The 20,353-nt window shown below is 44.0% G+C and overlaps 1 protein-coding gene across 6 annotated transcripts in view; it reads right to left on the bottom strand.

Annotated features, from left to right (window-relative positions):
• Positions 1-20,353, bottom strand: part of CNTNAP4 (contactin associated protein family member 4) — a 251,585-nt gene that overhangs the window by 42,907 nt on the left and 188,325 nt on the right. For all 6 annotated transcript variants that reach the window (XM_075536445.1, XM_075536447.1, XM_075536453.1 and 3 more), the window contains 2 exons: positions 8,210-8,380; positions 7,137-7,355 (listed from right to left, as the gene is read on the bottom strand). In XM_075536445.1, coding sequence (XP_075392560.1) covers positions 7,137-7,355; positions 8,210-8,380 — 390 coding nt within the window. The remainder of the gene's footprint in view (positions 1-7,136; positions 7,356-8,209; positions 8,381-20,353) is intronic.

The raw sequence follows: 20,353 nt of genomic DNA, 5'->3' as shown, positions 1-20,353 counted from the left end.
TGGGGCCTTTTCTGCCTCCATCAACTCAGGCAAGGATCTCAGATGAACTTCCTGGTGCCTCTTCTTTCTTGATGATGGTGTGATTCCTCTCTTGCTGCTTCCGATATGGCTCACTCATACCCAGAATGGCAAAACTGACTCTTCCCTTCTATGAGTGTGTGGGGAGCAGAGAATGGGAAGAGAGTGTAGTAGATGCAGGAATGCTTGCTTCTCATACATTAAGAAGCCTGGCAGGCTGGGTTTCTGAGTGGAGGAAGGCCATTACCCTTTGTGAGTTGGAGGTGAGTCCCAATCACATTCTCATAATCAATATTGTTCCCCATTATATCCTCCCAGAATCGTGCTACCTGAAAGTTACCTCTAACAAGCACATAGGTGACTGGTATCTAGCCGGCAGCTTCAACTATAGGAGCAGATGTGTGCTATTGTTCTCTAGGCTCTGAAGACAGCCCCTCCCCCTTACCTGCCCCAGCACTGCTGTGAGGTTACTTCTATGTACTCTAGGATCTTCAGGGGCACTGGATCGTACGCTTGGTTATGTATGTGGCTGTAATAAGGGCGACTTATACAATGCCCCTCCCCCCAAAGAGTATATAAGCCTTGCTTGGAAATATACTCTCTCTCTCTGTGTGGACCTGGCTCCTGAAGACATGACGGCAAAGGCGAGAACTTGCATGCTTTATCCTGTCTAATGTCTCTGTCATGTTACCCTTCAATTACACCACCACCCACTGGGCCCATGCGATTGTGGGGGCTGGTCCCCAACATGAGTGTTTCACACTTTCTAATCACATGGTCCCACCGCCTGGTTTGCTTGCAGTTACCAAGACATGGATCCCAAACCTTGAAACCCAAACTCATTGCCATCAAGTCCATGCTAGCTCATAGTGACCCCATAGGACAGGGTAAGACATCGACAGAAGAATCATGGATATGTCATTTCACTTCACCACAAAGACCTTGAAGAAGATGAGGAACAGTGGTTTCAAGAATGGGCTCAAACATAGCTTGGGGTGGGGTGGGAGGGTGATGGCTCAGGGCCAGGCAGGATTTCATTCTACTGTACGTGATATCATGATTATGGATTGGAACGACTCAACAGCACCTGGCAATGGTTGCTCTAAAGTAGACTCCAATTCGTGGTGACTTCAGGTGTGTGAGTCTAGAACCATATACCAAAGGGCTCTCCCTAGCTGACTTTTCACAAGTAGATCACCAGGTCTTCCTTGAGAGGCACCTCTGTGTGATCAAACTTCCAACCTTTCCGTTAGGCACCAAGCACATTAACCATGGGCACCACCTCGGGTTGGTTGATTGAACCCTGAAGACATAGAGAGGTTCGCTAATGGAGGGGGCTGTGACATTGGAAGCTCCGTTATCATTCTGCCCTGGGATATTCTTGACTGAGCAAAGGCCCACCAGGACTGAGAGGAAGAAGAGTATTCTTGCTCATGGTCCCAGGACCACTGTGGTTAAAAGAGGCTGCAGGAGTGAGCAACAGTGATACACACAGAACATTGAGTCAATGTTCTCCAAACCAAACCCCTGATGGAAAACTGTCCCCGGGAAGAGAGGCTCGGAAGGACTTCTTGGATGTCTGCTGTCACGGAAGCTCTCAGGCTTGGCCATGCTGGGACCGATTTGAAAGAAATAATCTGTTGGTGGTATTGTTGAGCCTCAGAAGATCTCCTCTGAGTTCTCACATCAGTCAAGAGCCATTGAGGCCTACCCACTGGGGCTACAAAACTCCGCTGGGGACTTCATAGGAGAGTCATGAAAAGACGCCTCAAGGGGAAGAGGGAGACAGAAATCAATGACATGGTTGCCTTCACAGGAAACACGACCTTTACTGTTTGGTACTTTGATAATGGCGGAACACGTGGATAACATAAGGAAATGAGACTGAAATAAAAATGACTCAGACATGAGGCTCATTGACCTCTTTTCATCTTCCCATGACTATATTTTAGCATATCAAAAAAAAAACACTGTAAGAGGAAAAAACCAGAAAATACTAAAACCAGGAACTTCTGTTCCTCAAAAATGTCATTACCAATGTGAAAAGATGATCCACAGGGGCTCTCTCAATAGAGACATGGGACATGTTTCTTAAAGAAAGGAGCCCTCATTAAAAACGGGCAACGGATTTGCACAACCAGTCAGTTCATGCAAGCAGTACTCTTCTCCTCAAACACTTTCAAGTCAGTTCTGACTGCTAGTGAGTCTACAGGACAGAGGACTAGGGCCCCTGTCCAGTTTCCAGGGCTACCGTCTTTACAGAAGCAGCCTGCTGCTTCCCTATAGCTCAGAACAGCGGGGGGTTTGCAATTCCAAGCCATTAGTTAACAGCTCAGCATCTGAACCCTGGCACCACCACATCTCTTCCTACCCTCTAAAAATAAATACATAAAAACCAAACTCACTGCTATTGAGTCAATAGTGACTCACGGTGACCCTATAGGACAAGGGAAGAACTGCCCTTGTGAATTTCCAAGACTGTAACTATGTATGCGCCACTCCCATAAATAGTTAGGGGCCCTGGAATTTCCCTAGCAGAAGCTGGTGGTTTTGAACCGCTGACTTTGCAGTTGGCAGCTGAACTTGTAAGCAGTATACTCCCAGGGCTCCTTCACCCATACCCTATAGCCCGGTCATTTCACCCCTAGGTAGAAATCCAATAGAAATGTAAAGATATGCTCACCAAAGGACCAAGGAAAGGATGCATTTGTAAGAACCCAAAATGTAGATAAATGTACTCTTGTAGGGCCAGTTACCAAAAGGTCTCCAGGTGACCCCAATGGGCAGCTAGAGGACCCTGGCCTCAGAACTTGGATCTGCTTAGAGCTGAACATGAGCCTGTAGAACAGGCACCATCTGTCTGCTCCAGAACCACCTGCAGATTTGGTCTCATTCAATGCGAACACCACCCAACTCCTTGTCAGGGGCCCTAACTTCTTTGGCTTCCAGTCACAAAGCATTGAAATGCCTGATGTAAAAACCCGTCAGTGAAAAACCAAAAAACTTAAAAGACTGCAAACAAAAATTGCAGAGCTGGGGGAAGGAAAATCAATTCAAGGTGAATTGAAGAAGCTTCTAAGGGGGAAAATGCTGAATTTACCAACCAAAATAGAAAATGACCGCCATCACTTTCCAGTTTTAGAAATGATTGCCTCTTTTCTCGCCATCACGTTCCAACCTGGGAAATGTTTGGGGGCGGGTAACAGCAGTGACCTCGGGATGAGGGGTTCTTGGTCCCCAAGAAACTCAAGGGCATACTTCATACCACGTTTAGTGTCACGTCACACTGATTGCTTCCCATGGTCAAAAATAGCACCTTTGAAGAAGGGTATATAACCAAGATGGCATAAAACACACACACACACACACACACACACACACACGGAGAGAGTGACAGAATGTGGGAAGGTAGGTAGAGACCCAGGGTCATAATTAAAAACAAGAATGGAGAGGCAGTATGGCGGTGGGGACAAATGCTGACTCATTGTTTCTACTCCGACTATCACTTAGTCATGGAAGGGTTTTTGTTCATTATTGCATTCTTCATTCCCTTTGGATGGCATGGGAGCTGGCATCCCGCGGCTTAGATTAGTTGAACGTAATTGTTCTACTACACGGAACTACAGGGATTTTTTTAAAAAACCCTTCTGTTTTATTATTCTTTGGTGTGGGCTAACACCACTTGCATTTCTAATTCTATTTATCATTTCCTTACTCCCATTTCAACTGTCATCTATGATTGTTGCTAGCTGAATATCTCCCACTCCCACGACTCCCCCAAGTGCTTTCTGATTCTTTTACTTCACTCTGCTCAGAAATGAGAGCTTTAGTCTCGACTCAGAGTCTAAGTCAGAGATGTGAACACGCTTTCTGATGAGTCTTTTATGAGGGTTGAGAAGCAAGCAATTTAGAAAATATTCTTGAGTTTTGGATCTTGTTCTATCACAGTAATGGCTATTGAGGCAGTTCAAAATTTTCGTGTCGAAAATATATGTAATTATGTTTTCTTTTCCATCAAGGTTTTTTGGTTTCGGGTTTTTATTGGTGTTATTTTGTTTTTGTTTTTCTGAACATGAAATGCAGGTCAGGTAAATCTATAGACAGTAACTGGGTTATTGGCTCAGTGAGGGTTTGGCAGGAGAAGGTGGGGAGAAGTGGAGAGCTAAGAGCAATAAACCCAAGACAAAAGAAAATGTTCTAAAATTAACTGGGGTGATGATTAGAGAGCTTCTTAAGATGATTGACCTGTCAAACTGTATGATTTGTGAAACATATGCCAATAAAACTTGTATATATATATATATATATATATATATATATATATATATATATATATATATATGCCAGGCCAATAAAAGATCATTGGAAATTGTGTAATTCTGCTCGACATGACTGAACTATGGAATGATAGATGTATTAACTCCCAATTAATAATAAAAAATTTTAAACTGCTTAAAAAAGACCATTAGCATAGGACTGATTATGGTAATTCACTGAGATGGAGACCATGCTTTAAATCAAAATAAATATATACGAGAGGGTTCAAGAAGTTCGTGGAAAAATGGAATGGAAATGTTCTAAGAACTTTTTGGGAGGTTTAATGAGTTGTTGAATGTGAAACTGATGACCGGCTCGGCTCTGTAAGCCTTCACCTAACTCATGATAGAAAGTTCCAAGAAAAGAATAAAATAAGTTACACTGAACACTGTAAAGTTACTCTTTGTAATCACACTTACTGCATTCACTTGCACGCACATCCGAATGCAAAGCCCCCTCGTTGGAAATACGGCCGAGCCAGGACTTTTTAAATCAGCAGACTGGCGTTCAGCCCAACCACTGAGTTGCCCTCACCACTCTTGAACTTGTAAGATAAATGAAATTGTCCTAAATTCTAACTAGAAAATTAATCATATTGGACTAAAGTAGAGATTCCCTGGCACCTAGATGGAGACTCTCAGAGCAGAACACGATTCGATTCTAACGTGTTTGAAAGGACTTGAACCTGTAGGGAAACTGCCCACGGGGAAGACCTTTCTCCATATGACGTGTGCTGGCACAAGGACCTAAGAGTGCCAAGTTAGGGGAGAGCTGGGTGCAAGGAGCTGGGGCTTCTGTGGTGGAAGATCACGAAGAAAGGTATCTTCTCAGGCAGAGAAGGACCAGAGGTCATCTGCAGCCTGACCATGTGGCCTCCGCCACAGAATCTGGACTGGAAATAGCTGTAGTCACTGTTGTAAATTAGGACGGAGGACGCCACCTTTGGGTGAAACCGAAATCTGAGGAATGCACTCAGGAACCCCAAGGCCGGTCAGAAAGCATCTTGTACGGCCTCTTGGCAGCCAGTAATCTGCCTCTACCCAAGACTGCAAGTCTTTAGTAAGTGAATCTTGCTCTTAGTCTCCAGGAAACCATATCTGTTTGCCCACCAGATTCTTATTAACAGCAAGTACAGCATGCCTTTGGAGATTTCCCTTTCTGCCTTTCTTTGTACTTTTCGATGATTTTCATGTAATAAAGCTTTCCGTTTTAATGACTTCTAGAAAAGACATCCATCCCTGAACCTGAATGCACATGGTCACGGGCAAGGTCACAGGCTTCAGTAACAGTGGCATCTCTTCGGTCCTCATTAAAAACATACCACAGAATTGCTAGGGAAAGACTCACGTCTTTTCTCACACCGTTTGTGATTCCCCAGGAGTAACCCGTCCCTGTGGCTTCCTGAAACCGAATTCAGGATGGGATTCTCCTCGGGCACAAGAAGAGTAACTCCATTTCTATGAAGCTGAAATGATGACCAAGGCGGAAAGGCATCCACAGGCAAACCCGCAGCAGCTTCCACCCAACTCTTCCAGAACTGCGTCAGCCCGCTCCGTTTCCAAGAAGAGTGAGGCTATTTCCAAGTTACTGACAGATTTTAAATTGCCGTACCTTTTGTTGTGGCCGACTTTCCATTTTTCCTTTTTTCTTTTGTAGTTCAATAAATACTCGAGTCAATTTTCTGACTGAGCTTCCAGCACATTATTAAAAGACATACATATCTATGTGTGTGTGCACACGTGTGTGTGTGTACACACATGTATGTTCTGGAAAGCTCTACTATTTCGGTGTGCTTAAATAGATACATCAAGGGGGCCAAATAGCAAAACTATCAAGCATAGATCTTACCCATAGACACTGCTCATTTAAGATGGACCGAGTGAAAGCCAGAGTAATTGATAGAAATAATGAGCACATACATTCATGAGAAGTCGTAAGGGGATCTTGGCAAACTCTGTCACAAATAAGCTTCACCCTTTGTCGTGAGGAACGGCCGAGAAGACCAGGGTGACGAACAGCAAAGAATTACATGTAATGAGAAGCTGATGAATTTTGTTCTAACACAGAACTCTGAAAATCTGGAGCTACACTTTCTGACGGCTTTCCCTCTGTGCTGCTTGGCGTTGGCTCATTAAGATGTCCGAGACACGTAAAAGACGATGCTTCATCTCCACGGTCCCCGCGTTCCATAAAGTAATTATCAAGATGCAAAACAAACCAAGCCGACCCAGGAGGCTCTTCCTCTCAAGTACAGACGCGGCAGGGGAGTGAAGGGAGGAGGCAAAGGAACAGCATTTGGACATGAACCTGGAACAGGTGAGGGGCACTGAGCAAGACAGATAACACCAAGGAACCAGGGAGAAGGTCTCCTCAAGCACAGGCCTCCAACTCCACAGAAAACAAACATTTCCAATATCACACTAAAGGCAAGGAGGTCAAAACACACATGCACACACGGAACAAATCAAATACTCTGCCGTAGTAACAGCACAAATGAGCCACACCCAGGTGTCCCTCTTACTGACTAGATGGATTTCCAAGCAAGCAGGTCACTTGGGTCCCCACACGGCGAGTGCCTCATGACATTGGCAAAACCTTATCTATTTTGCAGCTGGTGGGGAGGGGGATTCTCCATACACACAAGCTTCCAGTCGATCTCGCTGGGAATCCTGGCGGTCTCAATCAACAGGGGTTTGTTACTAGTAAGGGCATTAGGGTGGATCATGGCTTTGACCTTCTTGTGGCCCATCTCCATGCCCGCCTCCCCCCCAAGGGCCACCCCGTCTCCCAGCAGGGCTCACCCACAAAGAGCTGGCTGTTGAGCTGCAGCAGGGCGTGCCCGTCAGTGGGGGCAGGCTGTGTCTTTTGCAAGAGCTGGTCCACCCGAATGGACGCCTCTCTCACGTTCCTTTCCACTCGGACATGGTGCCATTGGTTGTCATTGAAGCGCGAGGGTGACTGTACCGAGATCTCAAAAGGCCCGTTGCCCACATCAAATGAAAAGGTCACTTCCGCCGGAGCTGGAAACATTAGACACGAGGGTTGGTCAAGTCAGTTCCCGGGGCCGCGGGCTGAGAGCTATTAACCCTTAGGGATGACATCGTAGCACAAAAGGCGCTACCTAAGAAAGACAACGTTGAGATTCTGATGGACGAAACGGGCGACCCTGGCGTCATCTGCTGCGGGGTGAAAGGGGACGATGCATTTAACAAGTCTATCTTCTGCCTTCATTTTCGATATGTTCTGCTAGGGAGCAAAGCTTTACTGGGCAGCAAATAGTGCACAGAGAGAACCAGGGCCGGACAACAAAATAGCATCGGCATGATTGTCTAAAAATAGCTAATTCGTAGGCCCTTTGAGTCAAAGGGTAATTTTAAACATTGACTATAAAGAGAATAGCAGCCAAGGATGACTACTTAAGTAATTTGGTAATTAACTGAAATTGTATTTTTTTTTTTTTGCTACCTCAGACCAAACCCGCTGCCACTGAGTAGATTTGAACTGGTGGCGACTCTGTAAAAGGTTTAGAGGCTGCAAATCTTTAAGGGAGCAGCCCTCCTCCTGGAGGAGGCTGGTAGGTTTGAACCACTGGCTTGGCAATTAGCAATCTAACACTTACACAACGGCACCCCGAGGGCCCCCTTTATTTTAACCATTCCTGTAGAAATCCCCTTTTAAATTAGATGTAACGAATAGCAATGATTTCCACAGATAATGACAAGATACAAATCAGATCATTTTCCCGTAGCAAGGCAGGTTTAAAGTCGTGGGATTGTTCAGGCAGGACCCAGTGAGAAGCTAACAGAGCACCAGCATAAACTCCCCGAACACTGATGAGAGGGCGCCCGAGACGGCTCTGGAACAGGGCACTCACCACGGAGCTCGATCCTGATGAAGTCAGTGATCCCCAGGTTCTCCAGAAATACGCCAGAAGAGGCCGTGGTCTTAAAGAAGAAGGACACATCAGCGCTCAGTTCTCCATGGAAAGTGGGGAAATGGAGGTAGGACGCCTCAGTGTTGAAGGAGGCAGAATTCCAGAAGGATCCTGTTGTGTGTTTGGTTTTTAAGAAAAGGAAGGAAGGGAAAGCAATGGCATAATTACATTTTTTCTATCAAAAATATCCATAGGGAGAAATACGCCTTTTGTGGTGGTGGCTCTCTGCAGATTAGATGACAATTTGCTCAGGAAACCAAACCCGGCCATTTTGCCCAGCGTGGAATCCCATTCTTCCTCCTGATGTGCCAGGGGAATGATTGCTGCCAGGCACAAGGCCCGGCTCGTCTAAGAAAGCCATCATGGGGGACTCTCCAGAGTCTCCTTGCTGCCCTCGTCCAAAGCGCTCTGCTAAGGGAGACCTGCCAAACAAGTCACAGGCTTGTCAAGGTTTGGTTTGGCTTCTGTTCGTTGAAAATGCTCTCCCCCACTAACTTCAAATCACAAACATCCTAAAGAAGCCGAAAGCACTCTTTATTCCCACCATGGCACATCATTGAGGGACACAGTTCCATTCCCTGTGGCCCATTGTGGGCCTGGGAGTTCTGAACTTGACCGGAAAGGGGCCTTCCAAACCTTCCTCATCTACCATCCAAGGAGACTGCTCTGTCTGCGCCCTGTTGATGCTCTCTCCACAGCCACAGCCCCTTGGAAATGGTCTATTTTCTATGACAGCGAGACTTTAAAAATCGCATTTTTGTTTGGAAAACGACGATGACAACATGTACAAATGAGCTGTAAGAGCTCCCAATAAAATAATGTATAAGAAAAAAATTTTAATCCCATTTTTTTAAATCACATGGACTTAATCCACACCATCGTACAGTGTGCCAAGACAGGCGTTGTTACGGCTTTTCAGATGCTCAAAGGAGGGAGAACGCTGTGGAAAGGCTGAGGCATGAATGAAGACATCTGAACTTTCCTTCTGACAGAATATAAAGGTAGTTATAATTGCTTTTCCCAATTCAAAGCCTTATTTCCATTCCCCTGTTCATTTTATTTTATTTTTTCAATTCCAGATATCGGCAACTTTTCTTTTTGGAGAGAAAAAATAAATACCGTGGGCCTTGCCTAGCAGTATGTGTGAGAAATAAGATATAAATGCAGCGGCATGAAGTGACAAGAGTGAAATCGGGCTAGATAAGCGTGGTAGATGAGGAATATTATCAGAGAAATGAGCTATGCATTGCCCTTGCTGCCAGCAAGTTCTCAACACATCCAATATAAATATACATCCTCCGTTTTACGCAACTGCGCCTCCACGCACACTCCCACCACAGGATAAAATTCCCTCTAAACTACCTTCTTGGAAGAAAAGGTCTATTTACCATCTGAAGTTAGAAAACAGCAGTCTCTAAACAAAAGAGAGACCTGGCTAGAATGAACAATGACAAACTAGCGTTGGCTTCTACAAGTTCCCTTGATTTTAATTGATTTTAACGGATTTCCTGCAGATTCTGGACCAAACCCTGCTTCTAGCTCCCTTGTTTGTTTATGTTTTCCTTGCTGTTTTTCACAGGGAACTGACTCAGAGTCAAGTTTCGCTTCTGACACAGACACTCCGAGCTGATTTCCTCAGCCGAGTTCTTTTTTTCTCTGGAATCGAATGACATTCTGTATCATCTGAATATGTCAACCTACTCATTTTCTCTTACAGTTATTTCTCTCAGAATGCAAGAAAATAGAAACGATCTAGCCAGGCACAGCAAGACATTTGTGTTTTTAAAAGCGTTTACTGGGCTTATTTTTTTTTTGGGAGGGGGGCGGGGATAAACGCCCTTTCTGTTGAGATGTCCTCTATGAAGATGGTTTAAATGCCGTACATTTAAATCACACACTATGGTTACATCTTACTTCCTTGGTCTGATTAGGAATATTGTGTTCAGAGTTACTTACAGATCTAAATTAGATACCATTATTATAAGTCGTTCACATTTCATTCCTCTCAGTTTTCTATTATAACCACACCGAAAAAGCATCCTACAGAAAGCTGGAGGGAGCTGCCTTAGACAGGGGAATAGTTCTTTGAATTGCTGCTTATCTGTACACGAATGCTTTTAAAGTAATGAAAGAGTTTATTACTATAGGTGACTTAAACATTCTCACAAACATAACAGCGTCTATTTTGTCTAGTTTAGAAAACCTATTTTACAGATTCCCAGTAAGTGGAAGAGGAAGCCAGGGGATGTCTTGGAGCAAGAAAATGCCATCAATGCCTAACAATTATAAGGAAACAAAGGTCGGCCTGTCTGTGATCCCACACCAGTAACTGCAGATAATAGCCAGTTCTTACAGACTGTGCTGAGAGGGTCCAGGGGAGCCTGGGCTGCCCATGGGCGAGGCTGCTCAGAGCCCAGCAGGCAGACGCCCAGCAGGAAGCTGCCTGTGCTTTGAAGACAGGGCCCCAGGGCTCAGGTGGCTTGAAAGCCCTCTGAGATTCTCACAGTGGCAGGCCCCAAGGCCACCCCTCACTAGGAATGCTAGTCAGGAGAGACTAAAGCCTTTCATGCTCACAAACAAAAACAAATCATGATGCATTATTCCAAGTCATGAATGAAATAATTAATCATTGATATATATTTTCTATTAGACTCAATGTAAGGGAACTAGAGATTTAAAATCAAAGGGTCTCAGGGGAATGGTCTCTTTGATCTTTCCAGAATTATATGATTATCTATCTCCATCTATCTATCTGGATACATAACACTGTTTACACAGAAAAGTGAAGTATACTAAGTATTTAGTGTCATAAATAATAATTATCATAATAAAGAGGCTGCCCAGGAAAATTAGCTTGTTAGTATGGTCAGATGAGAGTGACTGCTTAAATATTTTTTAAACTGCTGTTTATATTTTTTAATAGGTTATCCTTTGAAAAAGAACAGGTTTAGAGAAACAGAATGCAGACTAGCGGATACCTAGGGTTAGCCAGGATGGGGGTTGGCTGCGAAGACAGCTCTAGAGTGGAGGGTTTCTTCCTGGAGTGATGGAAATGTTTTAAAATTGACTGTGGCAGCAGCTGCACAATCCTGTGAGTATATAAAAAGCCATTGATCTGCAGACCTAAATAGGTGACATGTAAGGTATGTAAAATAAACCATAATAAATCTTCTCACAAAATCCAAAACCCCAGACTATTTTTAAAAAAATGTCTTCTGGAACAATGTAGGTTACTTCATTTACTAATATTCATAAAGTACATAAAATGTTCAGCCAGAATGATGGCCAGACTGTGTCGTACATGTTCGGGACATGTGGCGAGGAGAGCCCAGGCCTTGGAAAGGGACATCATGCTTGGTACAGTCGAGGGTCAGGGAGAGAGAGAGAAAGACCCTGAACAGAGGAACTGACAGTGACTAGGGCGATGGGCTCAAACATAGCATCAATGGAGACGAGGGTGCAAGGCCAGGCCCTGTTCATTCTGCTGTGCTCTGAGCTGGAGCTGATTCGGTGACACCTAACAACATTCTAATGCCTATCAAAGGACAAGAGGAAGAGTCAATGAAAGGAAGTCAATTACTCAAATGCAAAAGTCCAAACCCAAATTCATGACCATCCAGTTGACTGTGACACATCCTGAGCTGAGGGTACATGCAGACCTGTCTCCTTAGGGTTTCCTCACTTTAGATTTTTCCCGAAGCAAGTTGCCTGTCTCAACTCTCTCCTGCCGATGCAGGCGGTGGATTGGAAGTGCTGACCCTGTGCTTAAAAGAACAACGTGTCACCCACTGCACCGCCAGGGCTTCTAAAGGCCAAGGCAAATTGTAACTGTCTCAGCAAATACATGCTTTCTGAACATTTAAACAGTGTAAACACTAGAAATAAATAAGCTGGGGAATATAAATGTGTCTTATAACGGAAATTTTCATTTTGGGCAAATGGCAGATTTGTGTGTCGTTCTCAGAAATAATTCAGAGAAATCGTGTGCGTCCTTGCCCCAGTTTCTCCCAAAGGCAACATTGTGCAAACCCACAGCACAATATCCCCATCCGGATGCTGACACTGGAACAGTGAGTGTTCCATCACAAGGCATCCTAAGCAGTCCTCCCATGGCCACACCCACTCACTCCCCAGACTCCCCCCTGAAGCTGTGACAGCCAGGAAAAAGTCCTTCCTTTCTATGGTCTTGTCCTCTCAGGAATGCTATAAGACTGGACAGATGCAGTAGGCGCTCTTTTGATATTGGGTTCTTGTTTGTTTGTTTGTTTGTTTTCTTCACTCATCTTTATTTCCCGGTGATCTACCCAAGTTGCTCTGTGCATCAATCATTTTTCTTGCTTGGTGTTGAGTACAGAGCCCTGGTGGCCTATGGGTTGCAAGTTGGACCACTAAGGACAAGGTCAGCCACTCACAGTCACGGGCTATCCCTCAGGGGAAAGAGCAGGCTTTCTTCTCCCCTAAAAATGCATGGTCTTGGAACCCCCTAGGGGAAGATCTAGTCTGACCTGTAGGGGTGCTAGGAGTGAGAGTCCACTCCTGGGCAGGGAGAGTTTCTGGGTAGCATTTCATGATCTAGATAAACGATCCTTTACTTAACTATTTATCCTCTGTAGGTCCTCTGCAGTTATTTCCAGTTGTTTTTACTACTACAAACAGAGCTGTTTGGATAGTCATGTTCAAGTTTTTGTTTAGAAGGATTTTTCCCCCTCTGGGATAAACGGCTGGGATATATGATTGTCGAAGGTTTGATTTTTTTTTAATTGGGGGCTCTTATAACTCTTATCATTGTCAATACACCCATCCACTGTGTCAAGCGCATATGCTGCCATCGTCATTCTCAGAACCTTTGCTTTTTATTTGAACCCTTGGTATCAGCTCATGATTTTTTGGATATTTTTTAAAAATACGTGATAAACATGCTTTCTAAAGTCTCTGTGCTATGTGACATCCCCATCAACGATGACTGAGGGATCCAGTCCCTTCTCTAGCCACTGGTGCTCTTGCTAGCTTTTTTTTTTTTTTTAATAAATCCTTTTATTGGGGCTCATACAACTCTTATCACAATCCATACACATCAATTGAGTAAAAGCATCCTTATACATTCATTGCCCTCGTCATTCTCAACATTCGCCTTCCACTTGGGTTCCTGGAATCAGCTCATTTTCCTTCCCCCCCACCCCCTCCCTCACGAACCCTTAATAGTTTATAAACTATTATTTTATCTTTTCTTACACTCTTACTCTGTCGTCCGGCGTCTCCTCTCACCCACCTTCCCGTTGCCCATCCCCCAGAAAGTAGTCTACACGTAGATCCCGGAGATCGGTTCTCCCTTTTGACACCCCCTTCCCTCCCAGTGTCACACTCCCACCGCTGGTCCTGAGGGGTTCATCCGTCCTAGATTCCCTGTGTTTCCACATCCCTACTGCACCGCTGTGCATCCTCTGGTCTAACCAGGTCCGCAAGGCAGAATTGGGATCATGATAATTGGGGGGGAGAAGCGTTCAAGAACTAGAGGAAGGTCTTGAGTTTCACTACCCCTCTGCAAGGGATGTCCAGTTCTTTACAGATGGGCATTGGGTCCCCATCACGCACTCCCCTCATTCACAGTGACGTGATTCTCTTGCTAGTTTTTTAACGCCATTCTGCCATGTCTGTAGTAATGCCTCACTGTGGTTTTCATGTACATTCCCATATTGGCTCATGCTAGCTAATATCTTTTCGTGGGCAATTTGCCATCTGTCTAGGCTCTTAGTGAAACGTCTCTTCTCATCTTTAGCCCAGGTTCGAATGGTATGGTTTGCTCTTTGCCTTGTTGTTTGTTGTTGCTGTTAGGTGTCCCTGAGCAGGTTCTGAATCACAGCGACCCCATGTACAACGGAACAAAACACTGCCCGGTACTGAGCTGTCCTCACAATGGTTCTTACGTCGGAGCCACTGGGTCAATCCATCCTGTCCAGGGCCTTCCTCTTTCTCATCAGCTCTCCACTTTACCAGGCAGGATGTCTTTCTCCAGGGATTAGTCTCTCCTGATGATACGTCCCAAGTATGTGAGAGGAAGTCTCTCCATCCTGGCCTCCAAGGATCATTCTGGCTGTCCTTCTTCCAAGACAGATCTCTTTGTTCTTTTGGCAACCCTATGGGAAGGCTAGAATTGCCCTTGTCAGTTTCCAAGACTGTAAATCTTTACAGGAGTAGAAAGCCTCGTCTTTCTCAGGTGGTATTCTAGAGTCTAGTCCTTCTCAGGGCCCGTAGGATGTCTTTGAATGCTCTAAACAGGCTCTTTCTTGGAGTCAAAGTTTTTACTTTTGATAACATCTAATTGATTACTTTTCCTTTATATGATGCATCCTTCTGAGGCAGGCCAACTTGTTGCCTAACCTTCAAATAAATCAAACCTCTTAATTAAAGGCTAAAAAAAATCCCTACATTGAAATACTAAAGCAAAGAATATTTTACTACTCAAGTGAACTTTTCTAAGTGTTTAAGAATCATTTTGAAAATCCAAAAAGGACTTTATAGATATTTTTATAACATAAATTCTAAGATCATATCAGGTTATAGAACACAAAAAAACCTACATATTATCTCAGTGATTCACCAGCTGCTCCTTGTAGCATTTGCATTACTGCTTGCAGTTGTTTATGAAAATCTCATAGGAATTAATGTAAGCAAAATTAAAATGAAGGAAATGAAAGCTGCCTGGAGATAATTACAGTTTGGGGTTTGCAGATCAGTAGTTCAGTAGCAAAAGAGAACAAAGCTTCTTTAAGATATTTTCATAAACAGCACCACTGACTCAGCTCCCCCACCAGCACACACCCACACACACTCACATGCTGGTACACACACAAATGCATGCACAATCAAGTTTGTGGGGAAAATAAAGAGTAAAAGGTCCTCTCAAGAAGGCAGAAAAGACATTTTCATGATCACAGGATTTTAGAAACCATCTCTAAACGCCGTTATTTCTTATTTATTCTTCTATCCCTTCTGTAAAGCATGCACACGCATGTCTATGGACTTTAGTTTGTCAAGCACACACACACACACACACACAATTTTAATTTAAAGAGGAAATGAAGAGAAAAGATGGGACCACACATCCAATGATTTTGAGTCCAGGTGTATGAAGACAGAGAGGAGTGAATGAAGTGAGCACGTGTTAAGCCAGCCATTGCTTTATCCATCAGTCACTCTTATCAAGGCCCCAGTGAAGTAGCAGGAGGAGGAAAGGTAAGTTAGACCCCGGAAGAGAGGTTTGTTTACATGTGATAGCTCTTTTATTCCAAACACTCTATTTTGAGATTTTAGACATTTAAAAGTGCAAGCGAAAACATACCAAAAATTCCAGGTCTGATTCTGGACCACCAAAAATCCACTCCCTCCACGAGCATAGAATAATCAGGTGAAGTCCGAGGACAGTGGTCCATGACAAAGACAGACAGTTATCAACAACAAGTGACAAGAGACTTAGTCATTCTGGTCTGAGCCGAACAAGGTCAGCGAGAGCCAGCTCAAAATTCAGTAAGCGCTTTTCATTGAATGCAAATTTATGTGGTTGATTTCCAAAGAAATGTGTTTTTTTTTTCAAATACATATTTTGATGCCATCGGTAGCAATAAAAAGATAAAGAAGTCTCATTATATTTCTGCCATTCTTCCACTTGTTCCATCGGTTCCAGGTGGGTCATAAGCTGTTTCTGGGACAACCAGTGACGTACCGTACATATATTCTCGAATATAAGCTGACCCGAATATCAGCCGAGGCACCTAGTTTTAGCACAACAGCTGCATAAAAATGTGCTGAAAACCTCGACTTATACATGAGTACATACAGTACATTACCACAGCCGGTGCCTTACATGGCTCTTCCTTCTCCCTAGAGTATCCTTTCATGCAACCCCTGCTCCCTCTTTCCTCTAGATCTGTGTTCAAATGCTACCTTCTTCATGAACCTTCTTTGACCGTCTTTACAGTGATCACACCCACTAAGCCATGCCTGTCTCTGCTTTGTTTTTCCCATACATCGTTTATCAGCAAGTGATACGCCATATGCTTCACATATTTGTTTATTCTCCAATCTCCCCCCCCGCTCACCAAACCTAAGAGAGTATAAATTCCAAGAAAGCAGGGATTGTTTTTGCCTTTTTTCTACACTGCTCTATCTCAGGGGACATATCCCAATGGAGGTGACCAATAAATATTTCTGAAAGAAATTAGGCTAACTCTTGGTTTTGTGCTATATAGCTCAATAATTGATGCTCATGGGAACGACAGTCAAGAGCTCAATGGTCACACTGCATTTGGTACATCTGCTGCACAAGACCTCTGGAAAAGGTTGGAAAGCAAGTAAGTTACTTTGATGATTAAGGTGTGTCTGATCCAAGCCATAATATTTTCACTTGATTCCTATGCATGTGAAAGTTGGACATTAAATATGAAACACAGAAAAAGAATGGCTGTGCTTGAATTATGGTGCCGGTGAAGAATATTGAAAGGGCCATGGACTGCCAAAAAAACCCAAAACAAACAAATTTGTCTTAGAAGTAGTGCATCCAGAATGCTCCTTAGAGGCAGGCATGGTGAGACTGTATCTCACATACGTTGGACATGGTGACAGGAGCGAACAGTCCCTTCCAAATGACACCATGCCTAGTAGAGAGGCAGCAAAAAATAGGGTGTGGCCCTCAAGACGACTGATTGACACAGTGGCTGCAACAATGGGCTCAAACGTAAGTACAAGGGTGAGGAGGGCTCCGGACCAGGCAGTGTTTGGTTCTGTTGCACATAGGGTCTCCTTGGATGGGGACGCCTCCAGGGCACCTCACAACAACATCCCAGTAAACCCATTTAAATTCTTTGCCAAGCAAATGGAAAAAGAAAGGAGCAAGGTGGGGTTGGGGGTCAGGGAGAAGAGAGAGTAGGAAGAAGAGGACAAGGAGGTGGAGATCAAAAGAGGGGGAGATTCTGAGAAAATTAAAGGGCGTGCAGCAGAACAGCAAGCAGAGCAAGAAAGTTCCAAAATTAGACTTTGGGGCCAGTGCGTGGCACCTGATCAGACTCGACCGGAGAACACTCCTAAAGGTCAACAAACAGACATTGAACTATTTACAGGTTTTTCTCTTTGGGGGGCCATTAGTTTGTTATTGTTGTTTTGTTTTCTCTTGTTGCTTTGTTTTGCTCTGTCTTGATTTTTTGCATATTATTATCTCTGTAGGTCTAACTAGATAAGACAGGTGGGATAAACAATCTGGAGGAGAAAACAACAGGACCAACGGTTCCAGGGGGACATGGGAGAGGGGCATGTGGGGGAAAGGAAGTGATGTTAGCAAACCCAAGAACAAGGGAACAACAAGTGATCCAAAATCCGTGGCGAGGAGGGTGTAAGAAGCCTGGTAGGGCTTGATCAAGGGCAATATAACTGAGAGGAATTACTGAAACCCAAATGAAGACTGAGTATGATAGTGGGACAGGAGGAAAGTAAAAGGAAATAGAGGGAAAAACTAGGAGGCAAAGGGCATTTATAGAGATCTAAATAAAGGCATGTACCTATGTAAATATATATATATAAGATGGTGGGGAAATAGATCTATGTGCAAATATTTACACTTTTCGTACTAAGGTTGCAGATGGTCATTGGGCCTCCACTCAAGTACTTCCTCAATGCAAGAACACTTTGTTTGATTAAACTGGCATTTCATGATGTTCACCTTCCTGACACGATTACCGAAAACAATGTGGATGAATAAGCAAATGAGGTGAAGAGAGCTGATGGTGCCCGGCTATCAAATTATATAGTGTCTGGGGTCTTAAAGGCTTGAAACTAAACAAACAGCCATCTAGCTGAGAAGCAACAAATCCCACATGGAAGAAGCACACCAGCCTATGTGACCATGAGGTGTCAATGGGAACAGGTATCAGATATCAAAAAACAAAAAATCTTACTGTGAATGAGGGGGAAGGCGGACCCAAAGCCCATCTGTAGGCAACTGGACATCCCCTTACAGAAGGGATGCAGGGAGGCAATGAGCCAGTCAGGGGTGCAGTGTAGCAACTATGACAAAATAATAATAATTTACAAATTATCAAGGGTTCATGAGGAAATGCGGAGTGGAGAGGGAGGGGGGAAATGTGGAGCTGATACCAAGGGCTCAAGTAGAAAGCAAGTGTTTTGAGAATGATGATGGCAACAGATGTACAAATGTGCTTGACCATGGATGTATGTATGGATTGTGATAAAAGTTGTACAACCCCCAATAAAATGATTTTTTTAAAAAAGAAAAGAAACATACCACTTTCCCCTTATTCTTTAATGCTTCCTTCCCCACGCCCCCCCACTCCCACTACCGAAACTATCACGATCCCAATTCTACCTTACAAATCTGGCTAGGCCAGAGGATGTACACAGGTACAGATAGGAACTGGAAACACAGGGAATCCTGGACAGATGAACCACTCAGGACCAGTGGTGAGAGTGGGAACACTGGGAGGGTGGAAGGAAGGTCGGGTAGAAAGGGAGAACAGATCACAAAGATCTACATATAACCTCCTCCCTGGGAGACGAACAACAGAAAAGGGGGTGAAGGGAGATGTCGAACAGTATAAGACATGACCAAATAATAATTATTTATAAATTATCAAGGGTTCGTGAGAGAGGGAAGATAGGGAGGGAAGGGAAATATGAGGAGCTGATACTAAGGGCTCAAGTAGAAAGCAAATGTTTTGAGAATGATGATGGCAACAAATGTACAAATGTGCTGGACACAATGGATGTATAGATTGTGATAAGAGTTGTATGAGCCCTCAATAAAATGATTTTTTTAAAGAAAAAAAATCCATGCAGATGAAATAAAATATTAAAAGTGACAATCATTTCCTAATATGGAAGGATGGTCAAACATAATGGACTTTGTGAAATGTTAGTACCTGAATATTATGTAAATGTGGTGAACCCTCACTCTTTCTGTCGTTGTTAATAATTTAGATGTAGTCTGTCAAGTGGAAGAGAAATTCACCAAATCATGAGTCAGGATCTTGTTCCAGTCTGAGAGTCTCGCTTCTGTGAAGTTATTTATTGCCTACCTGCACCTTTGATTATTTAATGCATTCTGGACAGCTGTGTTTTCTCAGACAGGTGTCCTGATCGATGCAGACAAAATGAAGGAACTCAAGTCAATGGCTCAAGTGTTTCTTGGAACAATCCTTTCTAACTCTGGATGCGTGAGAGGTGCTTCGATTTAGCATAAAACTGCAAAAACAAATTAGCTGAGAAAAAGCTCCGCTGCCTAAAATATATGGAAAACATCAAATGCCTCAGAGTTTTCTTTGCATGCTCCCTTATGCAGATTGCTGAGCTGAGAACAGAAATGAAAATTAAACTGCAGCAACTCCTTAAATGGTTTGTAAAATGTACATTTGTAGCTCACCACACCTCTCAAACCAAGCGCGTTGCCATCAGGTCAATTCTGATGCACGACGACTCTCTAAGACGGCAGAACTTCGCCCTGTGTGGCTGTAACTCTTTATGGGAGTGGAAAGCCTCATCTTTCTCCCAGGAAGCAGCTGGTGCTTCTGAACTGTTGACCTTGACAGTTAGCAGCTCAAGGCACAACCCCTGTTCTCAGGGAAAATGGAAACCATCTACAGCAGTCTGAGCTATAACTGTTAAATCCCTGACCCTGGAGGACAGTCATTCCTTCCTGTACTCAGAGACAAAGAAATGACCTCCAAGTCTGTCATTAAATTTCTCCACCACTAATGGAAGCAGATCAACAAACACTTACCCTCATTTCTGAGGGGAAGGAAATAAATGCCCCCTAAGTGCTATTTTAACAGTCCCTCGCTGACTAAAACCACTAAGTGACAGTTCAAAGCCACCCAGGGGAGCGTGGGAAGAAAGGTCTTACAATCTGCCTCCCAAAGGTCATGGCGCTTGCCACCCCTGTGGACTGCGATCCCAGTCGGACTCACAGGGCATCTCCACCAGTCAGAACCCACCGGGCAGCAATGGGTTTGGCTGTGTTATTTCTGTTGAAGCACAAGAAAATCCTTGGACATTCTGTTTATCCAATCTGTTTATCCATTC

The sequence above is a fragment of the Tenrec ecaudatus genome, chromosome 18 (genome assembly GCF_050624435.1).
Source record: "Tenrec ecaudatus isolate mTenEca1 chromosome 18, mTenEca1.hap1, whole genome shotgun sequence".
Lineage (NCBI taxonomy): Eukaryota > Metazoa > Chordata > Mammalia > Afrosoricida > Tenrecidae > Tenrec > Tenrec ecaudatus.
Note: the sequence above shows the minus strand (reverse complement) of the source record. Positions and strands in the feature narration are given on the sequence as shown.